Genomic DNA, 17892 nt, shown 5'->3' with positions numbered 1-17892 from the left:
AAATTATTACAGGTGGCAATTTAAATCTGTAGAGATACTGCCACAGGGACAACAGTGGATTTCCCAAAGGCTCCACATCTTCTGCCTATAACGTGGCTGGAAGGAATCAATTTTGAACAGATGCATATTAAGTGCGTGGATTTTGAAGAGGGCACCCTTTACATTTTCAAGAGCAGTCTCCACATTTCTGCAACTTATTGATCCCAAAGCAACTCAGTTACTCACTCTTTGTCCAGTTTGGCTGCAGAAACGTGAACAGTCCCTTTGTTTTAATTGCATCATAATGGCAAGAGTTCTGCTCTCTATGTTTTATGGCACTTCAAGGTCCTATTCGAGGCCTCAGAGAAACTCAATAATTTCTTCAAATGAGAGGAATTCAACACCGCAATCCAGAAGTAAACAATCCAGATGATGTACCATGTAGAGTTATTGAGGCAGTTGATTTAAAGCTTGCTTGCTGTTGTAATACAATTTGGTTTTATAAAATAACTAGCATTCAACCTCTGGTACATAATGCTACTTTCACCCTTTGGCTCAGAGTTTCACGAATGCTATTCTGTCGTGGAGGCTCACCTTAGGAAAGGCAACCTACGTATCTGTCTCGGTCTTCTGTTAATCGGAAGAGCGGTACACCGGGATTCCAGCCTGACTAGCAGGCTTCTTGCTCTTTTAAGAATAAGTCAGCTTCTTGCTTGTCGTGTTGCTCTTGATGTCGCTTCCTGTGTTATGCTCACAAAATTTATGCACATAGGCCAGAATAGAGGAAGTGATGTCAGTGGAGATGTGACCCAAATGTTGGCCTTTTTTTGTTTTGAGCCTCACTTGTAACTCGGCTACTGAGACATTGAACCCAGCCAACTGCAGTATAACTGGGTTGTTCTTTACAATTTCATATTCTGGCAACCTTCCAATATGATTCTAGACAATGAGAATTTACATGCTGTTTATTGGGTAACCAGCTTAGTCAGATTCTGGCCTCATCTGAAATCCACACATGAACATTCTCCAAGTGGGAAATGAAAAGATAGCTGGGAACTGTTTTATGTTCGTGGAACTACTCACTAAGAAATTAGATGGAGGAGCGATTCTTCTCATGTCATTGCTATATACATTTTTTTTTTTCAGATCAACCATCATGTGCTTTACTCCAATTTGCATTTGCCATTTGTCATCCTTAAATATTATTTATGCATTCCTGAATTGGAAGTTTCCTCTATTGAACTATCACTGAAGTACAGTTGTCAGCTTTTGCATCCTCAATCTTGGTAAAAGAAATGCATGTATATTTCTAGCATGGAGAGTATGATGCTACATTACTGTCTATCATTTTCTAAGTACTTCTCTATTACGTCTGACTTCTATTTCAGAGAACATACTGTAATGGAGTCGTGTAGCTCAGTGGTTAAAGCACTTGCCTCACAAGTGAGAGACCTGGGTTCGATTCCCGGCAGGGTGAAATGTTGAGCAAGTTTTCTTACTCCACACGCCCCTATTTACCTAGCAGTATGTAGGAACCTGGTTGTTAGTCGATTGCGAATCGCTTTTTCGGAGGTAATAATTACTTAAAAAAATAATAAATTGGTCACTTCAACCCACAACTGTTTGTGGGACACTGCTGTGCACAATTGGCTGCTGAGTTTCACCCACAAAATATACAGTCAATTCATTTTACAGTGCATTCTATGAAGTGCTTTGAGACTTCTCAAAGACACGACAAGGTGCTATATTAAATACAAGGATTATTATTAATGAGAACATAGAAATGTACCACACGACTCATTGAGGTTCATCTGGGTGACCCTGAAGATCATTAGAAATAGAACTTAGACAAAATATACAAGATTCTTGAACGATTTTCTTCCATTGTTAACATTGATTATGTCTATTACTCACTATCCATTTATATTCATTTGTTATTTAGAAGAGAATTCAAACACTAATTGTAGAACATATTACTTATGACACATTCCAGCTCAAGGTAGTGGAAGAATTAACCTATTCATTTTTTTATTTGTTGCTTTCTTCTGTTTTATTTTGCCATGAGTTATCTGTACTTACCATCCTAATGTTCTAACTCCTTTGTTTCTGTAGTTTGAACCAACACAGGCAGTTGTGCTTCAATAGATCACTTGTACCTCAGGCAGAGTTTCACAAACTAACATTGCAAAAACTGGCTAACTTTAATGTTATTGAAATATAAGTTTTAGAAGTTCCTTTTGCCCCCGATGTGATTGAACTGAATCTGAAGCCACACACCACCATTTCCTGAGGGCAGTGTCTTCTCTTATTGCATCTCTTAACCTGAATCGTGCTCCAGTAATTGCAGTTTGATATGAAAGTTGCAGAAAACTGATGCAAACCTGGTTTCTGGTCTTATCAGAAGTGTCGCCATGACTTTTCTTTAGTCTCTCTCCCTTTGCAGTTGAGTTGCAGAAATGTCAGGGTAGAGGGTAAGAAATGTTGATCTACAGTGTAAGTTGCTAGTCTAGTGTTCGTTTATTTTTCATCCTTTGTTGATAAGTAGAGCTGCTATAAATGCCTGGTGCATGCAAGTATTCACCTAAAGCCATTCTACTATGCGGTCCAAACAAAACCTCAGATTTATCAGATTGTAAGTCCACTACCCATGCATAATTTGTGTGTCTGGTGTATACATTCTAATACCTGTTTTGATGGCAAATAAAATATAACTTGTGAGTACCATCCAAAAGACAACATTTGCTTAGAGAGCCAAGATGCCTCTTCAGTGCAATAGGTGCCCGTTCACTAATACTACTGATTATTTCTTGTTTCAGCTATTTGTACAAGAATGAAATCCAATCAATTGACAGGCAAGCATTTAAGGGACTTGTCTCTCTAGAACAACTGTAAGTGCCTTTGCTATTCCGTGTTCTATTGCTGTTTAATGTCTATCTTTCTATAATCTTATGCTTGGCTTTTGAGTTTATCGGTAAGGTTCTTTGGCTTTACAGCCAATACTTGCATGTGCTGCATGTTCCATTTTTGCGCAGTGCTGTACTGTAAGTGAAGTAAAACAAGAAGTATAATTCAGTTAGGGTTGGACTTCACCTTGTAACATTTAGACTAACCATAATGGCTGAGGAGCATCTGTACATTGTAGAAATACTAAATATTGATCAGACATTTGGGCTCTTAAATTGACTTTCTATCCACAAGCGATACAGTAATTTGGATGTTTTTTCACTCAGCAATGCAATGTAGATAACTGGAGGAAGTCACCTATATTAAATATAATTGCTAGAAACTAAAATGCACCACTGCTAAGTATGCTAAGGCTTATGAGTACTATTTAAACCACATACCATGACTTTTATACACAGCCTCTGCTATACATGTTTGCACTGACTCTATTTGATATCAATTGATAGAATGGTATTGATAAAAGTGCTAAATTTGCTTTTGGCGGTCTTTTGTTATTGAAATAAAATCTTATTTATATTGTATAGATCGTTGCTAACTGACATAGTGTCCAGGACAACAGCATTATGAGTTAAATTGCCCAAGTATATAAATGTCTTATATAGTCTCGCTGGTAGATATTCTGTTTATTTATATTACTAAAAATTGACCGCCCGTTATCTTGGTTCAATGAGTATCTTGTTTCCCACAATATAAGAGTATTTATCACACGTTCATGTTCCACTACATGCCGCTGTGATTTATTGCAGTTCACATCAGTATCAATTGACAGAATGAAATGACACCAACTTTGTTGCATTATCCGGTGTATGCGTGTTCCATTCATGCAACCACATTTTGCAGTGTCTAGTTTCAAACAGTAAGAAACATTAGTTGCATTTTGATTCAACACTTGTAAAGCCAACTGGCACAGTTTATTGCAATTTGTGTGCACCTTTTCTGTTAAACGAGCGCATAGTTTTGGAGCAAAATTAAAAAGTGACTAATATATACAAGAAGAACCGCATCACTTATCTGTCAGTTTTGAGGCCATTCTTGTCTTTTGATCAACACCTTAAAAAGTTTTTTTTTTTAAAAAGTGTGTTATGTGTATTTAGATATGTTAAATCTACATTTGTATGGTGTAGTGCATTGTTGGAGATGCCTTCCTTCGTTGAGATATTAAACCAAGGTCCTGTCTGCTTGCTCAGGTAGACATTAAACATCCCATGTACTACTTGAAAAGAGAAGGGAGTTTCTCTTGGTATCCTGGCCAATAATCTCCCAAAATAAAATTGGCCATTGTTTTAATTTGTGGAACGTACGTCAGCCCAGCCCAAATGGGCTGAAAATGCAAAGCCACTATACTTCATAGTAAACTCAAGTGAAGCACTTTGAGATGTCCTCCCAACATGAAAGACGCTATATCATATTGCAAGGATTATCATTATTGTTGCTTTCATCACTTCCAAGCTACACTACGCCAACTCTTTGCTCTGACAGATTTCCCAATTCTTCCCTCCACCATCCAGAACACTGCAGCTCACGTCCCCTCCTGCTCCAGTCTCCCCCTCCCATCCTCTTCAGCTCCACTGGCTCTCCATCCCTCAGAGGATTGAGTTCCGAGTTCCTCACTTTTAAATCTCTCCACAGTCTTGCCCCACCCTACTTCTATGACCTTTTTAAACCCTCCCAATCCACCTACTTCCTTCAGTTGGCAGGCACTGGCCTGCTTCACGTCTCCTACACTGCCCTGATACTCCATCACTGGTCATCAGGCTTTCAGCCTGTCTGCCCTCACTCTCTGGAACTCCATCCTAGAGTCCCTTCGACTGACCCTTCCTTTGCCTCCTTCAAGCACTGTCTCAAAATCTTCCTCTTTGACCACACCTTTTTCCCCACTTAGCTCTGACCCCTTTTGAATTCATCCCTCGACTGTGCAGACCTTGGGGCATCCTCACGATGTGAAAGGCACTATATAACTGCAACTTCTTGTTTTTGTTTTATTATTTTAACATGCGTTCAACTTGTATGAAGATTTTAATAAATTATAAGGAATTTAAAATAAACAGTTCCATACATTTTGAGCAACATTGTTGATTTCTGATTGATCATGTAGTTGTCCTCCAGGTGTTTATCTGTTCCTGACAAATGGGAACAAATAAAATACAAACATTTCATGACAACTTGAGAGAAGGAACTATCCAAATTGAGCCAATAAATTTCAATCAAGAGAGAAGGGTTCCTTTATTGCTACAATAATAGTAAGCAATAATCCATGCATACATTTCGTATAATGTCTTTCACGTTAGGACGACTCAAGTGCCGCCTCTGTCTTTACCTCACAACCAAAGCAGCGAAAACTCTCGTCCACATCTTTGTCACTTCCCGGCTTCTATTCCAATGCCCTCCTCACTGATCTCCCCTGCTCGACCATACACAAAATTAAACTAATTCAAAACTCTGCCTCCCAGATCCTCACCTGCACAAACCACCGTGCCCCCATCACACAGTCCTGCTTGGCTTCACTGGCTTCCAATTACCGAATTAATTGATTTCAAGACCCTCTCCCTCATTTTCAAATACCTTCATGCCCTCGCACTGCCCCACCTATTCAATTTGTTTACTCCCCACTCCACCGTCCGGTGCATCTGCTCAGCTGGCTCAGGCCTCCTGTTTGTCCCTTGCCCGTTCCACTCCACCATCGGTGCTCATGTCTTCAGCCTCTATGCCCCGAAACTCGAACTCTGTCCGTCTACCTTGCCCCCTCTCTCCCCACCTTCAAATCCCACCTAAAGACCTTGCTTTTCGATCGTGCTTATCAAGCACTCCGGGCTACCCCGCTTGAAGGGCACTATATAAATGCAAGTTGTTGTTAATTGCTTAGGCTAGGTAAAGCCCAAAACTCTTAAAATCAACAATTTGCTAAAAAAAACTCTTCATTGCACTCGCAAACTATAGTAGATGCAATCCCATTTCACATATTGTATCATCAGGGTGATTGAGAGAGTAGATTAAAGTTATCACCAGGATATTTTCATGAGGGTGAAAGTATCAATGATAGGTACAATGAATATTTGATTCTCAAAGGAGAATGTTCCCAGAATAACCTAGCTAGTCGAAGATGGTAACAGTCAATCAGTACAAGCCATACAGACAAGAGCTTAGTTAGTTTATTAAAGATAAGGGCGATGGTTCCAGCAGAGAATTGGCCTCGATAACCCTGCTTCTGAACGCTACCCCATGACTTCTTGAAATTGCCTGTGTGTGGACATCTGGTGAGAACTGGATCATGCTCAATGTGATGATGCTCCAAGTGGTCAAATAACTTGTCAACACTGACTAGGCTCAGATGAAGAATGGCCACTTGAATGACTGTACTTTAGGGCACTTGGTGCCTGTTGAATTGTATTCCAGCAAAGAGTTGGCTTCCTCAGGACAACAAAAACAACAAAATTATATTTGTATAGCACCTTTCACGTCTGGAGGATGTCCCAAGGCGCTGGACAGACAGAGTTACGGACCTGAGCTGGGGGTCAGGGTGGGAGAGGGTAGGAAGAAAGAAATTAGCAAAAACGATGTGGAACGGTGTTTATAGTCCCAATGTAATTTTTAAAGAATCCAGCAGATTTCCAAGTAATGTTCAGTTGGCCTATAGTGTTTAGGCAGACTCGTCAATATATATTTTAGCCAGCCTTGGCATTGTTACAGTCTTATATTGTTGGACACAACATCAACTAGGAACTAGTGCAATTACTGTGAGGATTCCATTCACTTCAAATATCACTAATAGAAGTATAATGCTTTACAGGCATTTACAGACTTTGAGTCTTCAGGTAGTGGCTAGTCACGTTGCCATTAAATCTTGAGATTGTTTTGAGTCACCTAATCCTTAATGTGCAGCAATGCATGTTTGAGGTCCTGGCTCATGAGCTTGTGGCTGGGTTGCTAATTGAATCCTGCAGTTCTGGGGAATGTCTTGTCTGCCCATGATATCAATCTGATGATGTTGGTGATATTTACATTTGAAATGCAGTCACTGAGATCCAAGAATACTCAGTAATTCAAAGCACTATTGATGACGAGATAAGAAACTTGTCAGGCAGTGTTTTCAGTGGTAAGCTATGTGGTTGTAGCTGGTTAAACTCCAGTAGTACTCCAACACCTCCTCCCCTACCTCCCCACCCGATTAGTCCTCAAGCCTTGCTTCTCGTCAAAATGCACCCAGTATTTTCTGGAATTAGATAAGGTAGAAAGATTATGCATTCCATAGCAAGTTAGGTTAGAGTAACAGCTTCAGGTCTTTATATTATAACATCTATGTGGGGACTATCCATCCCATACATGTGTGATGAGGTGCCTTCCTTAAGACCTTTGTTTGGTCATATTAGACCACCCACCCCCCCCCCCCCCCCCATTAACACCACACTCTTCAATTCCCCCATCCTCAGCTCATGCCCCTACTCACCTGTGCAAAGCATTTTTGGCACTGTTATGTGAGAGGTAAAGAGAGTAGGACTTCTGATATTACATCCGAGGATAAAGGTGGGAGGAAGTGGTGGAGGAGGGCATCTGCGGATTGTGATTCCCCCTTGTGGAAGGTGCCTCGTGGTGCTGACACAAGAATTTAGAGCATAGAATTAATCATTGTTCTCTGATTAACTGCACAAATTATGTTAGCCATCTTCATTTAAGTAAATGCTATCAGTATGTAATTTTAAGGCCCTCTGTGTTTTATGTGAATTGTGTAAAAACATTTGGAGGGATGTACAAGTGCTCTTAATTACATACTAACGAGCAATGAAGAGGATTTTGTAATTCTTTTTCTTAGTTCATTTCATATTTCAGGATCCCCCTATAATGTCCTCTCTACCATTGTGTATGGTTTATGAAACATGCAGAAGACCCCAGTGTGAAAACTGAAGATTTTTTCATTATTTATTCTTCATTTCTAAGGTAGTCTTCAGAATTTATTCTATCCCATGAGTTTTAAACCAGTGTAATTATGAACATCAGTTGCTATTTATTTCAATAGCCCTGCACTCAGTGAGGCTGGATAGTCAGAAGCAGTACTGGTGTCTGTGACAGTGACATTAATGCAAGAAATCGCTTTCTTAATTAGGGAAGTCAAATTGGCTTTTGAGGGTTTATAACAATTATTTTCATTTTGTTTGACTGTAACTAAACACTAAACATAGGAAGATTTCACAAATTTCTAACTACAATAATGACCATTTGATTTACAGTAATCTTCATATAAGCCATATCAGTTGGGACCATATATTTAGTATGACTTATGACATATTTTGTATGAGTTATGTCAAACTTGCTTTGAATATAAACTCTTGAATGGGACTTGGGCAGATGTACAACTTAAAATGATTATATGAATTATATAGATCAGACGTATAGATTCATAGAATGTTACGGCACAGAAGGAGGCCATTCGGCCCATCGAGTCTGTGCCGGCTCTTTGACAGAGCAAGTCACTTTCACTAACCCCAATCACCAGCTTTCTCCCCATAACCCTGCAAACCTGTCTTCCCCAGATACCTATCCAGTTCTCTCTTAAAAGCTGTTATCGAATCGGACTTCACTACCTTTTCAGGCAGATCATTCCAAATTTGAACAACTCGCTGAGTGAAAAAATTTCTTCTAACCTCCCCTCTGCTTCTTTTGGTAGATATCTTAAGACTGTGACCATGGGTCACAGACACACCTACCAGCGGCAACAGATTTTCCTTATCTAGCTTGTCGAAACCTTTCATGATCTTGATGACCTCTATCAGGTCCCCGCGTAACCTTCTCTGCTCTAATGGGAAAAGTCCTAACTTCTCCAGCCTGTCCCCATAGCTAAGGTTCCCCATTCCTGGTATCATTCTCGTGAATCTCCTCTGCACCCTTTCTGGTGCCTTAATGTCCTTCCTGAAGTAAGGTGCCCGGAACTGGACACAGTACTCCAGCTGAGGCCTAACCAGTGTTTTGTATAGATTAAGCATAACCTCCCTACTCTTATACTCTATGCCCCTACTAATAAAGCTCAGTACACCAAATGGCTTTTTTACTGCCTTATCTACCTGCCCCGCTACCTTTAATGATTCTCTTACTTGAACATCCAGATCTCTCTGTACGTTCACCCCCCTTAAGATTGAGCTACCAAGTCTATATTGCCTCCTATCATTTTTCCTACCTAAGTGTATCACCTCACACTTATCCACATTGAAATCCATCTGCCGCATGTCAGCCCATTCCACTATTCTGTGTATGTCTGCTTGCAGTTGGTTACAGTCCTCCTCGCTATTTACTACCCTACCTAACTTTGTATCATCTGCAAACCTGGAAATAGTGCTCTATGCCCAAGTCCAGATCATTAATATATATTAGAAAGAGCAGTGGTCCCAATACCGATCCCTGGGGGACACCGCTGCACACCTCCTTCCATTTTGAGAAACACCCATTAACCACCATCCTCTGCTTTCTGTCACTCAGCCAGTACTTAATCCAAACTGCCACTGTCCCCTTAATACCGTGGGCCTCTAATTTTTTTATTACTCTCTTATGCGGTACTGTGTCAAAAGCCTTTTGAAATCCATGTAAATAACGTCCACCACATTTCCCTCATCAACCCTCACAGTCACCTCTTCAAAAAATTCTATTAGATTTGTTAGGCAAGATTTGCCTTTAACAAATCCATGTTGGATTTGTTAAAGGCAAACCAACTGCAAGCAGACATACACAGAATAGTGGAATAGGCTGACATGCGGCAGATGGATTTCAATGTGGATAAGTGTGAGGTCTCTAATTACCTCATGTTCCTCTAAGTAGAGATTTATTCTATCCCGGATTAAGTTTTATCCGGGAGATTGTTGGCCAGGATGCTAGAAGATATTCCCTTCTCTTTTTGAGTAGTGGTTTGACATCTCCAAAAGAATGGCACCTCTGACAATTGCAGTACTCCCCCAGAATTGCATTTGATCACCAGCCTTGATGCTGAGCCCAAAGTCTCCATGTGGATTTCAACCAACAACCTTCTGACTTGGAAGCAATAGTATTACCAACAGAGGCAGTTTGACACCTGAACTTTGGAGTGCACCAGAGTACTGACATTAACCTGATTGGCAATTTATAGGGTGAACTCGTGTTCACAGATTTGCCTTCACTCACTGTAGCGCATCGGAGCTGTTTTGATCTAAACAGCCTAAGAGCTTTACCACCTTCCACAATACGAAACAACAACAAAATTAGCTTTGGGATAACGTCTTCAGAAAAAAATGTGTTTAAAGCAGTTGTTTCTCTCTTCCCCTCTTTTCCTCCACCACCCCTCCAATAAAAGAACAATTAAAATCCCATTTTTTTAAAAAACGAGTGTCAAATGGCACTTTACTGAGTTGCTATTTGCCAAACTAGAGAACTACTTGAGCCATATTTATACCACCAAAATCTAGCCTATTTTTCTCGGTCATGAGAATGTACAAGTGCCCCACTGACTTGTGTTTGGAATACAATCTCAATTAAAAAAAATTGTGTGCACGTGATTTTAACTCCTGCTGTTCAAAGCAAACTCTGCATTTCCTGTCGAAATGGAAAATAGAAGAATCTATACTGCAAATATGAGCAATTGTGCAGACGCTTCTGATTTGCGCTTGGTTTCAGTTGAACTTTTTCATGGCTCATCACCAGCATTGAGCAGCCTGATCCAAAATCACATTATGCTGGAGCCTAACTGGCGAGAGCACCTTAACTAGATGGTTTTGCCAGCCCACTGATTTGAACCACTTCAATGCAAATCCAAGTATACGTTTCTGAATTGTCTTGGGCTTTGCGCAGAAATGGTCCCCATTCAGAAATTTTCCTTCTGCGATCAGAGAACGTTTAAAGCAATATTTTAGCTCTTTGTTGTTTTAATTCTAAAATAGTACCCCCTCTCCAAGCGGAGCTCTGCCCATGCAAGCAATTCTCCCCGAACCTGTTATATGTAACAAGTCCAGAATGTCAAAATTGGGTGTATTGCTCTCATATTGCATTGTTGCCTGAAGTGACATTGCTTTGCTTCCAATAACGTAAACTGGGAAACGGATTGATCTGAATGGGCCACCAAATTCATATGGTCTTCTGAAACTGGTTGAATACATATCATTACTGAAGTCTTTAGACTCACAAGTAGAGTAACAGCAAATATTTCATAGGCACATAAATGTAAACGGGTAGTCAAAGAAAGCATGGCAAAATATTATAATAATAATAATCTTTACATTTGGCATAGCACCTTTCACATTGGGAGGATGTCCCAAAGCACTTCATAGGATTTACTGTGTGAAGTGGAGTGATTGTGTATTTGTAAGGAATGCAGCAGTCCAATTGCACACAAAATGTTAAAGCAATTAAGAATAACTTGTTCTTTTTAATAAAAAAAATGTTGAATATTCAATAGCAATCCCCATCTTTTAAAGGGTTCAGAAATTCTATCTGGTGTTAAGTCTTAAAGTCGTAACTAATTCCTATACAATTCCTTGTTTTATTCCTTCCCCTTTCTTAAACACAGTGCAACATTTCATGCTCTCCCGTTCTTTGATAATATTCCGGTTTCCAAAGATTTTTTTGAAACAAATTTTATTTGGGGCTTGTTGGCCAAGATACTGGGAGAAACTTTCTCTTTTAGTAGTTCCATGGGATATTTAATGTCCATCTGAACAGGCAGATGGGACATCGGTTTAACATCTCATCCGAAGGACGGCACTTCCGACAATGACACCCCCGCCATCCCCCCAGCTCTGTATTGGGAGTATTAGCTTAGACAGTGTGAGTTCAAATCCCGACATGGGGCTTGTACTCCCAACCTTCTGAAGATTTTAATATCCGATGGAATTTCTGAAGCCTTAAAAAGATGAGAATTTATTTGAAATATTCAACACATTTTGTTTCCAAAGAACAAGTCAGTTTGGGCTGCTTTGATTTAACATTTTGAGACAATCATAACGTTTATAGAATGTGTGTGTGTAAATGGATGTAGTTGGTGGTGTGCCCCAGAGATCTGCGTGTGACCACATTTCATTGGGGAATGATGTCAAGGCTTGATGATGATATTAAATTAGGGGATGGAATAAATTGCGAGGAAGAATGCAGGAAACTGCAAGGGTTCACAGCAGAGTGGCGGGTGGGGGGGTAGGGAGAAGATGATGTTTAATGTTACAAAATGTAAAGTGATAAACTTCGGACTAACTGGGCGGAGAGATCCGGTCCGGTTTGGAATTTCCAGCTAAGTGTAATAACAATGCCAGTGATTGGAAAAAAAAAGGGCATAGGCAGTAATGGATTTAGAAACAAAACACATATTTCTTGATTGGTGGCATAAATTTATGCTACTTTGTTATATCTGTGATTATTTTGTTGGCTAACCCAAAAGATTGATTTGTTGGGAGGGTTTGCTCTTCGATGAGATGTTAAATCAATCAAATAAAGATCACATGGAACTGTGGAAAAGAGAAGCCAATTATCCCTGAGGGGGGTGGGGGGAAAAAAGGTCATTGCTGCTGCTCGCAAATTGAGTACCCATTCGTCTACAAATACACAATCGCTACAATTTAAAGTAAGATCTTGTGAAGCTCTTTGAGACATCTTATTGAAATTATAAGGCATTATATCAAAACACTGATTATTTATCTAGGGATACAGTTATATAGGTTTTTTTTGGTGTGGGGGAGGGTTGGTCAGTCAGGTTTTTGACATTGTTGGAAACTCATTACCGTAGGTCAGAATATCGAAACCAGACTGAGTTCCCGATATATATGCCACCTATATATGTTTCCGGAACATCGCCAGACTATGGCACTACCTCACCCCTCACGCTGCTGAAACTTTGGTCCACTCCTTTATCACCTCAAGGCTGGACTATGGGAACTCTCTCCTCGCCGGCCTTCCCGGCACCTCCCTCCACAAGCTGCAGGTCATTCAGAACTCTGCAACTCGTGTACTGTCCCGCACCAGGCTTCGTGACCACATCACTCCCACCCTCCCTCGCCTCCACTGGCTTCCCATCCCCCAGAGGATCGAATTCAAGATCCTCATCCTCACCTACAAGGCCATTCATGGCCTTGCTCCCTCCTACCTCTCCGATCTACTATTCCCCTACTTACCTGCCCGTACCCTCCATTCCTCTGGCTCCGGTCTGCTCCACATCCCCCGCCCCAACTGCCCTACCATCGGTGGCCGGGCCTTCAGCCTCTCAGCCCCCAGGCTCTGGAATTTCATCCCCCAGTGCCTTCGCCGCCTCCTCCCTTTCCTCCTTCAAGGTCGGTCTCAAGACCTTTCTCTTCAAACGTGCCTTCAGCTCCCCTCTCGACTCTCTACCCCCTCTTCGCTCCCTCCCTTCCCTCCCCTCACCCTGACCATTTCCCCCTGCTCGGGTCCCGACCCAATTGTCCAGCGCCTTGGGACATCCTCCCGACCTGAAAGGCACTCTATAAATGAAATCTTGTTGTTGTATCTTGTTGTACACATGAGAAACCTGTATAGTGCGTCTGGCAAGCTTTCCCCTGCTTATCCAACTTCGATCCACCCTACCCATAAGAACATTGGCTGTCAGGGTTAATCGAAGCTGAGTGAGAAAATTCCTTGCACCTAGTAACTGATGTGCCTCTCTTAAGTCCTGCTGATGAGCCAGGCTGGCTGGTCCATCAACAGCAATGTCCTGGTGGACTGCAGACTTGCCTGGCTCACAAATCAGACTACCGAAAAAACCGCAGCAGAATGACTCAATTTGGATATTGGATTGCAAACGTGTCACCTTGTTATGCACTTCACAGTTATACAAATGAGGCACCAGTTCAACTAGAAAAATGGGATTTAAATGTATTTAACATAAAAGAAAAATGATGTTAAAGTTATATCGGCCATTAGTTAAGCTTCTGTTGGAGTGCTGCAACTTTTAGGTGCTCCAATTACAGAAAACATCAGAGTGGAAATAGTACAGCATCGGTTGACAGGGATGACACAAGGGATGAAGAGTTATGATTATGAGGACAGTCGTAAACATGTCTTTCCACAATCCCAATTTCCTGCTCTTTCTCCATAACAGCAACAGCAACGTGCATTTATGTAGCAGCCCTCAGGCTGGGTAGCGTCCCAGAGTGCTTGACAGTGGTGAAACCAGACGCTGGGGAGAGGGGAGGTGACTTTAAGCATTATCGAAGCATGAACTGTAAGCATTGTGGTCTTGTTCCATAAATGCTCAGGGGTTTTATTTCACAATTTTGAGAGAATAGATGGTGAAAAACTTTGGGGCGGTTTTATTTTTTTTAAAAAATTTCACATATAATATGGAATCATTTAGCGCCAGTGTCTATTCAAACTGTGACCAAAAAATTCAATGTGAATCGAATAAGGATTGTGGAGGAAGAATATAAGAGTGTGGAGAAAGAGCAGGAAATTGAGATTTCGACTGGTTATCTTTAGTGGGTGAGCACAACAGAAACGTGATGCACCAAATGGCCTTCTCTTGTCTTGTAATTCCTCTACATGACATTTGTGATTTGGTTGCTCTAAGTCTGAGTAATACAATCTCTTTGAATTCTCTTCTTCCAAGATTTATTTTTAACAACCTGAAATCAAAGTAATGTAACATGGTCATGATGATAACACTAGCATGTACAAAACATGCAGAAGATTGAACCCAGTGCGTGTACATGTCACCTGAAGTTAGAGTTATTATGTGGTTAATTGAAACCATATTTTTCTTAAGTTTTTCTACCAAAAACTGCCTAATACTGTCACTAGAGTATTGGTCAGATGCATAGATTCTGTGCACTTTCATTTTTAGGAAACCAGGTCACCAACCTTCCGTGAAGAATGTATCCCAAGACATGTAGGAAATCGGGAAACCATTTAGGTTTTATTTTTCTACCTGACAGTTGAACATTATACTGGAGAAATATATTTCATATTGGGATTGTTCTAAAATGAGATCTAATGCACTCATTGATGTGTGGGATGTTAGTTCTGTAGAATGGAGCACTCTCTCCAGCACATTTGTGAGTATCCAGCATTCTCAGATTAGGTATTACTCACACCACTTATTGTAGTCTGTCTAAGCTCTTTTATGTTAGAAGCATTGTTGGCAATGTTTCCAGTAGTTTAGCCATTCAGTGAAGAAAGAAACATGCCCTTAATTTCTCCAAATGGCACTCATGAAGCGACTGCATGCGTGCAACTAAACATATGTGCAGTGGTCCACTTATCGTGTTGAACGCCTATTACATTATGATTTTTAAACAGCAGAAATGCAGCCAGCTGTTTAATATCGTTGAAAAGCTTAAGGATGGTCCATTGGCAAACAGAAGTTTTAAAGCTGTAACTTATGGCTTGGATTAAAGTTGTGAAGTACAATATTAAGTGAATAGTAACAGTTTCAAGCAGAATCTGTATCTGATCCCTTTTTATTTCCTGAACTTTGTCTACCTTGTGTATGATTAGAATCCCTCTCATAAGTATACAGTGTAGCAGTGGTTGAAGGAACTCATCGAGTTCAACGGCTTTTGTTGATTTCTTTGTGCTATTAATTTAAAAAGGAAAATGTTCAGGAAAGTGCAGATCTGTTTCATGTCCAGCAGTTTCCCACTATCGGCAGGCAGACTGTCAGCCATTCTGTCCCTGCTCTATGGAACTCCAACCCAGAATCTCTCTTCCTCGCCATTATCCCCACCCTCCCTCCCACCTTGAAAACCCACCTTAATACCTTTTTTTTTCAACCGCACTTTGGATTATCTTTTATTATCTCCCATTTTTCCCATTCTCCCACTCCCACCAGCTCAGGCTCCCAGTCACCTACATGAAATACTTTGAGACGTTCTCCCTATGTGAAAGGTGCAATATAAATATAAAATTGTTGATGTTCTTTGGAAAAAATTCCCGACAGGGTTTGTTTAATCAAAATGTTGTTCTGTAGGTTTAATTGTTTCCCCTTCACTCTCAGGTTAATAGATATAATCCAGTTACATTTGCAAAATGTATCATAATATTAAAATTTAACAAAGGTAAAAAGAAAGCTGTGGGCATTACTTGTTGGATTTTATTTTCTGCAGCAATTGTATTTGTCGGTTGAAAGGCTGAATGTAAACCGGATGCTTTGTTTTTCTCTGTTCCTTGTATAGGTATCTCCACTTCAATCAAATAGAATCTCTGGTACCAGAATCCTTCAGCCATCTTCCAAAGCTTGAAAGACTGTAAGTGCTTAAATGTCCTCATGCGTTTAATAGGTAACATCTTAGTAAAAAGCTTTAAAGGCATTGCCGGGCCAACTTGAAAATTCCTGCCTCTAAACTGAGCCTAGCTTGTGCTCTTGAGAAATCAAGCAACCCTACATGTTAATATGATTGAATGCTTATTGGAGATATTCTAGCCATAACACTAGAGCATTGTCTCCCATCTAAGGAGATTTCAGTTTCATTCAGTTAACCCATCACTCATGGCATCACTTGGATTACGATCTTTCACCATTATTGAATGAAATCAAGGTCTTTTCTTTGTTCAGCCGGGTGTTGGACACATGCAGAAACTTATCACCATGTTTAAGATATCGAAACGAAGCTGAATCACACCTACACATAGAAATTCCAGAGATATTTGTTGAAATGGAATGTGCCCTCTCTCCCTGGAGGGACTCATCCTGCTTACCTAAATCCAGAGAGTATTAGGTGTAGGTTGGCAAGACCTCAGACAGAGTGTGCTTTGGGGTACTGCTAGAGTCTAACCAACAAAAACCGCATAGCTTGCTATTGAGAGCAACCTATCTGGCAAGTTTTCCCACCGTTTGTCCAGCTAGGACCACCCTACCAGTTAAGACTTTGGCTCATAGAGTTACCAGGAGCTGAGTGGGAAGAGTTCTTGCCCTTCCAAGTCCGACCAGTGAGCAAGCTTGGCTGTGCTCTGGAACACTGCAGAACTGCCTGACTCAGAAATTGGACTGTCAAGACCACTGTAAGAGGGTTGGCTTGATTCTGAAATGCTGTTGCCAAACATGTCACCTTTAAATCGATTCAGCTCCAAGGAAACCCCGCTTACTATTATATTATTGCCTCCTCCTTCCCTGTCTTCAGATTGTGCATGAAGACCTTCCTCTTTGACTGTGCCTACGGTCACCTCCCCCAGCTCGGTGTCATGCTCCGCCACTGTCAAGAGCTCTGCGACCTACCCTGCATGCAGGGTGCTATATAAATGCAAGGTCTTGATGTTATGACTTATACAGAGGATTTAAATCTTGAAAATTAAGCCAGTTAAATTTATATTGATAATTTCAGCAATAAGATATTAAGGCACATGTTGAGCATGGTTTCAGCTAAATCATGTGCAACAATTTGGACACTGTTGTCTCTAACTGTAATCATTTATCGTTCAGTCTAAAAACAGTATCGCGTACATTTAAAGCAAATTTAATAGTGAAAAGTGAACGCTTCTGAATATTATTTTTGTATTGCTCCCCCTCCTATTTGACAGATTCTTGCACAACAACAGACTTTCGCAGATATTGCCAAGAACTTTCAGTCAATTGGAAGCTATGAAAAGACTGTAAGTAAAGGGCATAAGCTTGCTTTAAAGACTCGTGATGGAGAAGTTATCACTATCAATCTTGTTGTGGCATTCATTAGCTAAAGTTCTAGCATGATGGCTTTATTACTGAAGGTGGAACACTCATGTTATTACGTATATTGTATATGATGAATTAGATAATGAGAAATGTTTATACAGTTTAATAGCTGCAAATGGCACCGACAATACAAGGGTACAGTCTTGAAAAATAAAAATAGTTATCATTATCATCAATTCATTTTAGTTTGCCCCTCCCCAGGCAAACATTATAGTTTGTTTTCTAGTTTCCAGTACAATGATGTGGAACAAAATTGTATTGAGATTTGTTTCATCAAAAAAAGAATAAAGCCTAATGATTGAATAATTTAGAGGAAGCTGGACATACACATGGGG

General features: G+C 40.5%; 1 protein-coding gene across 1 annotated transcript in view; it reads left to right on the top strand.

Moving 5' to 3' along the window:
* Nucleotides 1-17892, top strand: part of LOC103185976 (peroxidasin homolog) — a 110464-nt gene that overhangs the window by 58003 nt on the left and 34569 nt on the right. Inside the window, exons 4-6 of the mRNA XM_042333275.1 lie at nucleotides 2796-2867; nucleotides 16065-16136; nucleotides 17407-17478. Coding sequence (XP_042189209.1) covers nucleotides 2796-2867; nucleotides 16065-16136; nucleotides 17407-17478 — 216 coding nt within the window. The remainder of the gene's footprint in view (nucleotides 1-2795; nucleotides 2868-16064; nucleotides 16137-17406; nucleotides 17479-17892) is intronic.

The sequence above is a fragment of the Callorhinchus milii genome, unplaced genomic scaffold (assembly GCF_018977255.1).
Source record: "Callorhinchus milii isolate IMCB2004 unplaced genomic scaffold, IMCB_Cmil_1.0 Scaffold3, whole genome shotgun sequence".
NCBI lineage: Eukaryota > Metazoa > Chordata > Chondrichthyes > Chimaeriformes > Callorhinchidae > Callorhinchus > Callorhinchus milii.
The sequence above is the reverse complement of the archived record's forward strand: the minus strand, read 5'-3'. Positions and strand labels throughout refer to the sequence as shown.